Source organism: Gopherus flavomarginatus, chromosome 13, assembly GCF_025201925.1.
Source record: "Gopherus flavomarginatus isolate rGopFla2 chromosome 13, rGopFla2.mat.asm, whole genome shotgun sequence".
NCBI classification, from domain to species: domain Eukaryota; kingdom Metazoa; phylum Chordata; order Testudines; family Testudinidae; genus Gopherus; species Gopherus flavomarginatus.
This window is the reverse complement of record NC_066629.1, coordinates 21182584-21194775: the sequence shown is the minus strand read 5'-3', so window position 1 is coordinate 21194775 and position 12192 is coordinate 21182584. Positions and strand designations below refer to the sequence as shown.

At 47.8% G+C, this 12192-nt stretch overlaps 1 protein-coding gene across 5 annotated transcripts in view; it reads left to right on the top strand.

The window, feature by feature from the left end:
* Positions 1–12192, top strand: part of SORL1 (sortilin related receptor 1) — a 105230-nt gene that overhangs the window by 59134 nt on the left and 33904 nt on the right. For all 5 annotated transcript variants that reach the window (XM_050921924.1, XM_050921921.1, XM_050921920.1 and 2 more), the window contains exons 21-25: positions 2931–3069; positions 5245–5418; positions 5612–5725; positions 6502–6624; positions 7826–7945. In XM_050921924.1, the coding sequence (XP_050777881.1) occupies positions 2931–3069; positions 5245–5418; positions 5612–5725; positions 6502–6624; positions 7826–7945 (670 nt within the window). The remainder of the gene's footprint in view (positions 1–2930; positions 3070–5244; positions 5419–5611; positions 5726–6501; positions 6625–7825; positions 7946–12192) is intronic.

Here is a 12192-nt window from a genome sequence, read left to right as displayed (position 1 = left end):
CATCCCATCCCTGGATCCCGGAGACTGGTACGCCGCCCTCGACATGCAGGACGCTTACTTCCATATCGCCATATTCCCCCAGCACAGGCGTTTCCTCTGCTTTGTGGTTGACCGCCAACATTATCAATTTGCGGTCCTCCCGTTTGGCCTCTCTATGACCCCGAGGGTGTTGACGAAATGCATGGCAGTCGTCGTCGCACACCTCCGGCGCTGCCGCATTCACGTGTTCCCTTACCTCGACGACTGGCTGATCCGGGGCACATCGGAGCTGCAGGTCCGCGACCACGTCCGCAGGATCAGCAGCCTCTTTGCTGCCCTAGGCCTCGTGATCAATGTGGACAAGTCTACTCTGCTCCCCACGCAGAGGATAGAGTTCATCGGGGCCGTTCTGGACTCTACTGTAGCCAGGACCTTGCTACCCTTGCCCAGGTTCCAGTCGCTGTCGGCCATAATTCTGCGCTTGCAGGCGGCCCGCTGACCTCTCTAAGAACATGCCTGGCCCTTCTGGGCCATATGGCGGCCTGTACGTTCGTGACAGCGTATGCCCGACTCCGCATGAGGCCTCTTCAATCTTGGCTCATCACTCAGTACCGGCCGGCCAGACAGTCGTTGGACACAGTTGTCACCGTTCCCCAAAGGGTACTGGACTCCCTTTGGTGGTGGCTGGACCAGTCCGTAGTCTGTGCGGGGCTCCCGTTCCATCCGCCCCAGCCCTCGGCATCCCTGACTACGGACGCCTCAGATCTGGGCTGGGGCGCGCACTGTGGCGCCCAAAGAACTCAAGGCTTGTGGACTCCTCAGGAGCTGGGCCTCCACATCAACATACGGGAGTTCAGAGCGGTCCATCTTGCTTGTCAAGCGTTCGTCCATCACCTTCAAGGTCGTTGTGTCGCGATGTTCACCGACAACACGACGACCATGTTCTGCATCAACAAGCAGGGCGGCACCAGGTCCTCTCCCCTATGTCTCGAGGCGATGCGTCTCTGGGAGTTTTGCATAGCCCATGCCGTTCACCTTTCCGCCTCCTATCTCCCGGGAGTACGAAACACTCTAGCGGATCGACTGAGCAGGTCCTTCCGCTTGTACGAGTGGTCCCTCCGTCCAGACATCGCCCTCTAACTCTTCCAGAGGTGGGGTCGTCCCTGGGTGGACCTCTTCGCGTCCAGGGAGAACAGGAAATGTCGAACTTTCTGCTCCTTTCAGGGTCGGGAGCCCGGGTCTATAGCGGATGCCTTCCTGATCCCATGGGCGACCCACCTGTTTTACGCGTTCCCTCCCGTTCCGCTGATACACAGGGTTCTCCTCAAGGTGCGCAGAGACAGAGCTCGGGTGATTCTCATAGCTCCAGCGTGGGCCAGACAACATTGGTACCCCATGTTGCTGGACCTCTCAGTAGCCAACCCAGTTGCCCTGCCCCTACATCCAGACCTGATCACCCAGGACCATGGCAGGCTCTGTCACCCGGACCTTCCGTCTCTGCACCTTATGGCATGGCTCCTGCGTGGTTGACAGGCTCTGAGTTACGCTGCTCTACCCCGGTTCGGGAGGTTCTCCTGGGCAATAGAAAGCCTTCCACCAGGGCTACTTACTCGGCTAAGTGGAAGCGTTTCTCCTGTTGGTGTTCGGAGGAAGGTCTTCTCCCTATAGAGATTCCCATCACCACTATTCTAGACTACATCTGGTCCCTCAAGGCCCAGGGTCTGGCGTTGTCGTCACTCCGGGTCCACCTAGTGGCTATCTCCGCGTTTCATCCTGGAGTGGACGGATGTTCCGTCTTCTCCCACCCTATGGTGGTGAGATTCCTGAAGGGACTGGAGCGTCTCTATCCACAGATCCGCCCTCCTGCCCCTTCATGGGATCTCAACCTGGTCCTGACTCGGCTCATGGGTCCTCCATTCGAGCCGTTAGCTACTTGCTCCCTGCTCTATCTCTCGTGGAAGACCACCTTCCTAGTGGCCATCACCTCAGCTAGACGGGTGTCAGAACTACGGGCCCTCACAGTAGATCCCCCGTATACGGTCTTCCTTAAAGACAAGGTGCAGCTGAGACCACACCCTGCCTTCCTTCCCAAGGTGGTCTCAGCTTTCCACATTAACCAGGAGATCTTCCTCCCCGTCTTTTTCCCAAAGCCCCATTCGTCCTGCAGGGAGCAACAGCTCCACTCGCTAGTTGTCCGTCGGGTGCTAGCATTTTATGTGGACAGGACCAAACCGTACCGCAAGTCCCCCCAGTTATTCGTGGCAGTAGCGGACTGGGTCAAGGGGCTACCGATTTCCTCACAAAGGATATCTTCCTGGGTTACCTCCTGTATCAGGACCTGTTATGACCTGGCCCACGTTCCGACGGGCCGTGTGACTGCTCACTCCACCAGAGCACAGGCATCATCGCTGGCTTTCCTTGCCCGCGTGCCAATCCTAGAGATTTGTAGGGTGGCGACCTGGTCATCGGTCCACACATTCGCTTCCCATTACGCCCTGGTTCAGCAGTCCAGAGATGATGCGGCCTTTGGCTCTGCAGTGCTCCAGGCCGCGACTTCTCACTCCGACCCCACCGCCTAGGTATGGCTTGGGATTCACCTAACTGGAATGGATGTGAGCAATCACTCGAAGAAGAAAAGACGGTTACTCACCATTGTAACTGTTGTTCTTCGAGATGTGTTGCTCATATCCATTCCACACCCGCCCTCCTTCCCCACTGTCGGAGTAGCCGGCAAGAAGGAACTGAGGAGCGGGCGGGCCGGCAGGGGTATATATCTAGTGCCATAGTGGCGCCACTCTAGGGGGCAACCTGCCGGCCCACTGGAGTTGCTAGGGTAAAAAGTTTCCGGCAAACGTTCACGCGCAGCACGCACACCTACCTGGAATGGATATGAGCAACACATCTCGAAGAACAACAGTTACAACGGTGAGTAACCGTCTTTTATGTTTCAGAATGAAATCTACTGGAATGATTGGTCGCAGCTGAGTATTTTTAGAGCATCTAAATACAGTGGGTCGAGAATGGAGATTTTAGTTGGACGATTAAACGGGATCATGGATATGAAAATCTTCTACAGAGGAAAGACAACAGGTAATGTGGAGTGTTTGTAAAGACTTTTTCTAAGTAGACTGTAGGCTCAGATTTCCAAAAGCCAGCGAGGGTGTTTGGCTGCTTACTTCCCATTGAATGGGATTTGGGAGTCTGTCTATCTTAACTGCTTGTATGGCCTCCCCCCATCATTATAGTATCTGAATGCCTCACCGTCTTTAATGTATTTTATTCTCAGAACACCCTGAGGTAGGGAAGTGCTGTTATATCATTGTACAAATGAAGAAGTAAGGCACAGAGGGAGAGAAATCACCCAGGGGGGCTGGCAAAGCAGGGAATTGCGCCCAGGTCTCCAAAGTCCAGGCTAGTGCCCTAAACACTGGGCCATCCTGCCTCAATATTTTTTGAGTCCAAATACATCCAAATTCCTTAGGAGATTTCGCAGCTCTCAGCCATAGTACTAAGCATTGTCTGTCTTTTGTGAATGGCGCTTGCTGTCAATAAATTTCAGCATGATAGATGTACATCGCGATTTCTTTATCACATGTCAGCTTTAAAATCCTAAAATCTCTTTGTCACCTCGAGGTCGCTGGTTTGAGTCCAGCTCAGGGCCTGGTTAGGTAGCAGTTGTTACCATCCAATAGCTCCTTAGTGACCTCCGTGAAAGGAATTGTTGGGTCTTAGGCTAAAGGGCAGGTGTGCCCTCATTACAAAACCACCGGCATTGCTGGAGTTCCAAGCAGAGAGGTCAGGGACTGAATGGGCTTTGAGAGTGAACTGTCTTCAGATGAAATGGTAGCATGAATATTTAGAGTTTAGAGCCATAGATTTGATAAGCCTGTATCTGAGAGGCCTCCAGATGGCTTAGAATGAATGTAAAGTAGCATCTTAAAATGAGCCCAATTAAGCAGAAAGTCACTGACCCCCTAGTTTCCAGGAGATGCTGTGGACTTCATCTGATCCTTCTGAAACAAAAGGCTGTTCAGTTGTGTTTAAGCCTCAGCAAGTGCTCAGCCTGATCAGAAGGAGGCTGTTAAGTGTCGATTAACTAGTCCTTAGGCTGCTGTGTTCTGAAGTGCTCTTGTTAGCTTGGAAGCTGCTGATGGGAAGCCCCTCCTTCCTCTCGGATTATTTAATGAAGTGTATTAACGAGCTGTTGGAAGGTAATGCTTTCTGGGGTTGCCTTCAAAAAGGTCTCCAGAACGGTGCATTTCAACCCTTTCCAGGCTGCCACAACTTGTCAGGACTGGAGAAAGTTTTGGGATCCTCTGTAAGGTTTTTTGCCTTCTCTCTGCAGCATGAATCATAGAATCACAGAGTTAGATGGGACTGCAAGGGGCATGGATTGCTTTCCAGAATCATCTGGTTTATCTCAATCAGTTTCCTGCCATTGCAGGGTCCTCGGGCATTGGTGCACCTCGGTCCTTCCTATTCTCTGCCTGTGACACTGTGGGCGGTAATCCTTTGGTCTCGGTTTCACTGTTGAGTTTAGTGTGTTTGTGGTAGGTAGTTTTAGGGGCCTGTGATTTGCAGGAGATCATACTTCATGATTTGGTGGTTCCTTCTGGTCTTAAGCTCTCACTCTTCCCATGTAGCTCTTATGAAATGAAGGGTGGTCCTAAGCCCGAGTTGAAACTTGTGTTCTAGGGAATTAAATGAAATCGTCCCCAAGCTTGATGCACAGAGAGAGAGAGCACTGCGTTCTCAGTGTTGGTTTATTATTAATTATTATTTATTTGTATTGTAGCAGTGGCTAGAAGCCTCCGTCATAGACCAAGACCCCTTTGTGCTAGGTGCTGTACAAACAAAATCAAAAGATGTTTTCTGTCCCAAAGAGCATGGTTTGACTTCACCATCTCATCTGAGGAGGGGAAAAAACCTCTCCATTTAATTATTCATATTTCCCTATAGAAGGCAGCGGGGGATCTGCGCAGTGTATCCTGTTCACTTATTAATCTGTAAACCACTTCTCACTAGGATCAAAGGGCCTGATCTAGTGTGGCACTGAGCATGCATTCAAGCCCCATTGAAGTCAACGGGAGTAGAGGGCGCTTGGCATCTCCCAAGCCCAGACTCAATACGTAGCCAAGTGAAGCTGACACCCAGGTGCCCAGAGAGCCTGCGTAGCAGCCTGAATCACAGGGATGACTGGAGACATAGTCAGGTTCCTTGCCCTGTACTGCAGTGCCAGATAGTTACTGTGTTCCTTCCCAACAGGGCAGAATGCCTGCATCACCAAGCCTTGCAGTTTGTTGTGTTTGCCCAAATCAAACAACAGCAGAAGCTGCAAGTGTCCTGAGGGAGTCTCCAGCAGCGTGCTCCCATCAGGGGAAGTGAAGTGTGATTGTCCACACGGATACGTGATGAAGAACAACACCTGCATCAAGGAAGGTAAAACCCTGTTTCACTCCTGCTGCTATTTAATCCTGAAAAATGATCAATTCCTTGGTTGGGAGATAGGTCAGCTTTATGTTACCTTTTGACCTGGAGCGTAAAGCTTAGAAAGAGCGACGATCACTTGGCAAAGATAATGGTGCTGTGCCTAACTGTAGCTTGTTTTTTTTAAACACACGCTGGGCACTAGATAACACCTGTCTGCCTAACCAGTATAGATGCTTCAACGGGAATTGCATCAACAGCATTTGGCAGTGTGACAACGATAACGATTGCGGAGACATGAGTGATGAGAAGAATTGCCGTAAGTGTCCTTCTGTGGTCACTTTGTGTTTGTGTCCTGAGCGGTAATCATTTATCGAGCCTGGCTGAGGAGCAAAATGCTTCAACCAGTGATGGAGAAGGGATTAGTAATAATGAATATGGTCGTTCCGCCCTTCCTACAAGCCCTTGTGGTGTGGTATATCTTAATGAAGCTAGTTCAGATACATTCAAGGAGAAGGCCATCCTCTGAATGAAAAACAGACAAAGAGCCCAATGAGCTTATGAAGGGAAGAAACAGCCATCTGGCCAAGCTGTCCCCAAGTCATAGAGGTGTGGCTCAGCCCATTACAGAAACAGGGCCAGGTTCAAAGTTAGGACCTAGATTTGGGTCCGAATGCCAAGGAACTGAACAATAAGACAATGTCCAGGCCAAACCGTCTCCCCAGGCTTAGCTGCTCCTAAGGTTCCCAACTGGTGGCTCCTTAGACTCAAGCACCCCCCTTGGTCAAGCCAAGCCAGCCATGATTCCTCATCTTTTCTTCTCTCCGGCTGGAGGACACTTTCTCCAGGCTTGGTATTGCAGTGTGGAATTGGTTTCAGTCCCCTCTCCAGGTCAGACCATTAACCCTTCCTGCTCTGAACCAGGAGAAATTCATCCAGCACAGCCAGAATTTGTAGCAAGAATAGCTCTGAGGAAGCTCTTTCCCTCCATTGTATTCCCCTTGCTTTTATTTTAACATGAGTTTGGGTCAAGGGGGAATTATTTAATTGATGGCCTTGAAACCTCTCTCTTCTCTCCCCCCTGCCTTGTTTTAGCCACAACTGTCTGTGATAGCGAGACTCAGTTCCGCTGCCAGGGCTCAGGGACCTGCATCCCGCTGTCCTATAAATGTGACCTGGAGGACGACTGTGGAGATAACAGTGATGAAAGCCACTGCGGTAAGCGTGATAAGGAACAAGCTGTTTGTCTCTGTTGGATTTCCTTTCCCTTCTCCCCTCCCCCCCGGAAGAATATCATTGTTCCCTACACCAGGCAAGGGGTGAGCCTGCCCGGATGGAGGCAGGGCAAGGCAGCATCTCTGGCTCTCAGGAGAGCACTGAAGGGGACCCACCTTGCACACTGTCCAGGGCTTGCTGGCCCCTCCCTGGATGCTGTCAGGCAGCTAGTGTAGATGTGGTCCAGGGAAGGGGACGAGATGCAATAATGACAGCCCATATCCACCCCGCCCAAGGCGTCACGCCTTGAGCTGGCAGGTAGGCTCTGATATCAGATGTTCCCAGCTCCCCTCACCTGCCATGCACATCTGCCATAAAACAAAACAAGCAGGGATTAAAAATTATATTCATGCAGCTTCCGAGACAGTGTGTGTTCGGTCTTGGAGCAGGGTGAAAACACAGCTGCCTTGAGGCACCCAGATGGGGTAGATAGCTCCAAAAGATCTGGTATCTCCTAAAACCATCGGGGCTACAAATTCAAGTGCCACTGCAGTAGGCTCCCCTTCACCCTCCCCCAGTTGCTTCATTCTGGTAAGAAATCTTTGGCCATCTGGTAGGTTCATGGCTGTCCCTGTGCTGCACATCATGAGCACAATAATAGCAGGGTTAGGACTCAGCCTCCTTTATTAACAGCACAGGCTTCTAACCGAAAGGGGGGTCTCCCATTAGTTGTGTGCAGTCTAGGCTGTATGGCGCAGTGTTGAGCAGTTCCACCTCTGTCCAGCAGAGGGCAGTGGTGAAGGCACACACTAGCCAGTTCATTGCAGTACTCCCTAAGGAGCTCAGAATCCCTAATTTCAAAGGAGATTCTGGCCTGATTTTCAAAGGCAGCTGAGCTTCTGCAGCTCCCAGCATCTTGAATGGGTTGTGGGTGAGGCCGTCAATCTCTAAAGCTAATAGTTCCTGGGCTGCAGACTGTTAAATCCACGGCAAGAACAGAAGTTGGGAATCAGAGTGACACGGTAGCTTTTGATCTTTCAGGGCTAGAAACAATGCACTAAAAATACTTTCAAGACCAGAACAAATTTTCTGAGCTGCTCAGGGTGCCAGTAATGAAATGGCAGCTCTTTCTTCTAAGTCAACAGCTTGTGTTCAATCTCCGCCCCAAGTCACCCCATCTGAACTTTGGGTGCCTTGTTTGTAGACGTTCACCAGTGTAGAAGTGATGAATTCAGCTGCAGCTCGGGAATGTGCATTCGTCTCTCTTGGATGTGTGACGGCGATAACGACTGCAGAGACTGGTCAGATGAAGCGAACTGCACTGGTAAGTGTTGGGATGTGATTGGGAACCCTCTGCTGGAGTTGCTCATGGCTAGCTATCAGCTGCTGTATTTTTAAAGGGTTTGCATTAGGATAGCTGTATGCGGAAGAACACAATGCTGTGCAGGAAGGTGTCAGTTTAACCTTTCCGTGTCATGAGACTGAATCTTCCATTGCCCTATTGCTACTGTATTTTGTGCTAGTGGCTACTGCAGGGAAATCCTGATTGGCTGTGGCATAGAAGTTAAGATGGAAACACTGAAGCAACTAAAGGACTAGGCCAGCGCTGACTGAAGTCAGTGGAAAGATACCTGTGGGCTTTGGACTAGATCAGCAGTTCTCAGACTTCATTGCACTATGACCCACTTCTGACAGCAAAATGACTTCATGATCCCAGTGCCCTGTGTTACTCTAGATTTGAGAGTCCAGAATCAGGGGGCCCCACACCACAGGGGATCCCAGAGAGCTAAGTTGTTTGGGCTTTGGCTTCAGACCTGGGCAGCAGGGAGTCTAATGCCTGGCCTGGTGACCCCATTAAAACAAAGTTGTGACCCACTTTGGGGTCATGACCCACAACTTGAAAATCACTGGACTAGATCCTAATGTAGCAGCAACATGGGCTAGTGGATTGAGCGTGGAGCCAGAACCAATTTCTAATCCCAGTGCTGACAGACTGTAACTTGCCGTGAGACCTTGACTAAATGGTTTAACTTCCATGCCTCAGTTTCCTCATCTGTAAAAGGGGGATAACAGTCACCTGCCTTGCAAGGGTGTTTGAAGATGATCGACATTTTCTGTCTGCCAACTAACCTGGAGAATTATTTTCAAATCACATGAACGTGCTCATCTGCCCTTTTCACCTTCTTAATATTTATTGGCAAACTATATATCATTTTGTGCATATAAAATACTGTCTAAAATTCAAACCATGGTAGGAGCCCAATACTTACGAGTGACCCTACAACAACAAACCAGGGCAAATGCAAGCAATAGAAGAAATAATTTCAGGGAAACAAATTTTGGTTTTAAATTTCTGTAGGCTTATGGGAAAACCTTTTTGAAATTATTAAAAATAAAAACCTTTCCTCAGCGAATGCCCTTTTTGCATAAAGCCCCACAAACATGTTGCTACATGCCCTGTTTTTCACAGGTGCTGAACAACCTGTCAGTTGAAGCTGTGGGTGACCCAGCATGTACAAATCGGGCCAGGAAACTAATAAGATCATAGTCCTGAGAGAATAAGCATCTAGCTTGCGATCTGTTGATTTTAGCAGCTTAAGCTCTGCTTTTCTGAAAGTGCTGGATGTTTTTTGATGTGCACAGTGTTTCATCTTTGCTTATATTCGCAAGATTGCACTGATGGAATCAAATCAACGTTGAGGTCATTTATCTGTAGTGCCGTTTACACCTGACAGTGCTTCAAAACTTGCTTAAAAATTTATTACCACATGGTCTGCCATAAAAACAGGCTTGCCCTACCTGTGAAGATCTGCAAAATAAGGAGGCATAATTGTAACCATTGGTCCTGAAGATCAAGATGTTAACTAATAAGAATACTTCTCCCTGAAAAGTGTTCAGTGGTTACAACATGTACAGACTGAAAATAGGCCAGGTGTGCACTGATCTAATTTTACAGCTTGCACTCTGATTGTTTGTAACAGTAAAACACATTGCAAAAAAGAAGGATTTTCTTTGCAATTTCTAAACTATTGATCTAAGAGAAGGGATGCTCGGCTCCAGTGGCGAGTGGTCTTCAGCATGGCCTTGCCTCTTTATCTAGCCTTCCAGCTGGGGCTGTTGAACTATAAAGAGGATGTAACTTATGCAAAGTCATGTGCTAAGGACCTGAGTCCCTTTCACTGACAACTGATTTACACCAGTGCAAGTCAGCTAGAGAAAATAGAGTCACTCTGGATTGACACTGCTTATAGATCAGGCCTTGAGTTAGTGGACCCAATTCTCTACTCATACATTGGAGTCAACCCAGCGATGACAACAGAAATTACACTAGTGGATATAAGTGAGACGAGTCCTAAGAACATAGTAAAATTCAGTCCACACTTTACATAGATTACATCTGCTCTGATACTTTCAGTTAAACAGTCTTCAGGTATCTACACAGTGAAGAGAATTCGAACTGTAGAAGGCCACTTAATCTAGCAGAAAAAGGTATAACAACATTTGGTGTTTGGAAGTTGAAGTTAGACAAATTCAGACTAGAAACAAGGTGAACATTTTTGAGGGAGGCTCTAGCAGGTTCCCCCCGGGTGGCATCTGGAACTGGTGTACCACTGAGCCCTCCTGACCCACCAGCCTGGGCTCCCTCTCACATTGTAGTGCTGTGACAAGCTGCAGAGCCCTCCAGCCTGCACTTTCATCAGCATACATTCAGGTAGGGACACATCCAGCTGCAGTTACATGCAGGATCTCTGACTGGCCCCTGCATAGGAAGGCTACAGCTAGGGCAACTCCCAGCTCTCCAGGCGCACCCCTCCTCTGGGGTATAAACACAAAATCATACCATTTTGTGCTGCACAGGGGACTGTACAGCGTAAGCTCATAAAATTCACCCCCTCCCTCAATGTGGAGAGGAATATGCAACAGCCTTTGCACCTGAGTTATGATTCCCACACACTTCACTCCAACTCACCTTTTTTAGATAAAGGAAAAAGAAGTTTATTAACTACAAGAGAGAGATTTTAAGTGATTATAAGTGATAGCGAACAGATCAAAGCAGATTACCTACCAAATACACAAAAAACACAAGCTAAACTTAATATACTAAATAGATTGGATATGAATTAGCAGATTCTCACCCTAAGAGATGATACAAGCAGGCTGCAAATTCTTAAGGGGCAAACTGCACTTGCTTAACAGCTTGGATCCTTAGGTGTTTCATTCACAGGCTAGAAATCCCTTTAACCTGGGTCTAACACTTCCCCCAGTTCAGTCTTTTTTCCTCAGATGTTTCCAGCAGTTTCCTTGTGTGGGGAGTGAAGGACCCCAGATGATGCCACTCCCTGCTTTATATGGCTTAACAAAGCTTGGTTCCCAGAGCAGTAATACTGACATCCCAAGATGGAGTCCAGAGACATATGGTCTCATCACATGTCCCTGTAGAGTCATAGCAGCCATTACTCAGAGGCTGTCTGTAGCATTTTTGGGAAGGCTCCCCAGGTTGGAGATAAGCTTCTCCTAAGGACTGTTGTTTTTTCCTAATTGCCCATTGCCCTGAATAGGCCCTTCCCCACCCACTATCTAGACTGAAAGCATCTTGTCTAGTGGGCATTACCCAGGTGTAACTATATTTGAAATGGTTACATAGTCAATATTCATAACTTCCGATACAAAAATGATACATGCGTATACATAGGATAATCACATTCAGCAAATAATAACTTTTCCAATGACACTTCACATGACTTATCTCACATAAAATACATCATAATTAGGTCATAATCATACAATAAAATATCACTGTGAAGGATATGGGGTGCAGTGTCAAGGAGGCTAATTAGCTTATTTAGAGATGTGGTGGATTCTCCATCACTTGAAATCTTTAAATCAAGACGAACTGTCTTTCTAAAAGATACGCCCTAAACCAAATAGAAGCTATAGGTTAGATGCAGAAATTACTGAGTGAGGGTCTCCAATCTGGTTATGCAGGAGGTCAGATTTGATGATCAGAATGGTCTCTTCTGGCCTTAAAGTTATGCAGTGCAAATTCCTCAGTGTTTACATGCAGTTTTCCAAACATATATATTTTAAAACAATAAATGTCCTGGTTCTTGATCAAGTTCTGGAGAACTTACTTGAGCAAACTCCCTTTTATATCAATGGGAGTTATACTTCAACCGTAACCACAGAATCTGGATGTATGTAATTACTAAATCTATTACCGAATTTCATCAGTTTCAGGTATATATGGTTGGAACTGGTTAGCTTGGGGATTCTAGTAATTGGTATTCCAAGTGTGTGGGTGTGAAAGGAGATATCTGTTGGTTTCGCTCATCTCTCAATGACATTCTGAGCGAGAATTACCTGAGGAAGAAGTGAACCTACTTCAAAAAGTGTATTGGTTTTTTAAGTTGAAATTATCGATAAGAATCACAGTTATTTGAGAAACATATCTAACTCAACTGGCCGCATTTATTGCTCTTATCTAAAATCATTACATTTCACAGTGAATACCTAATAAAATATTAGTACCAGATGACTGTAGTATTTTGAAATATCTAGAAGTGCATGTCA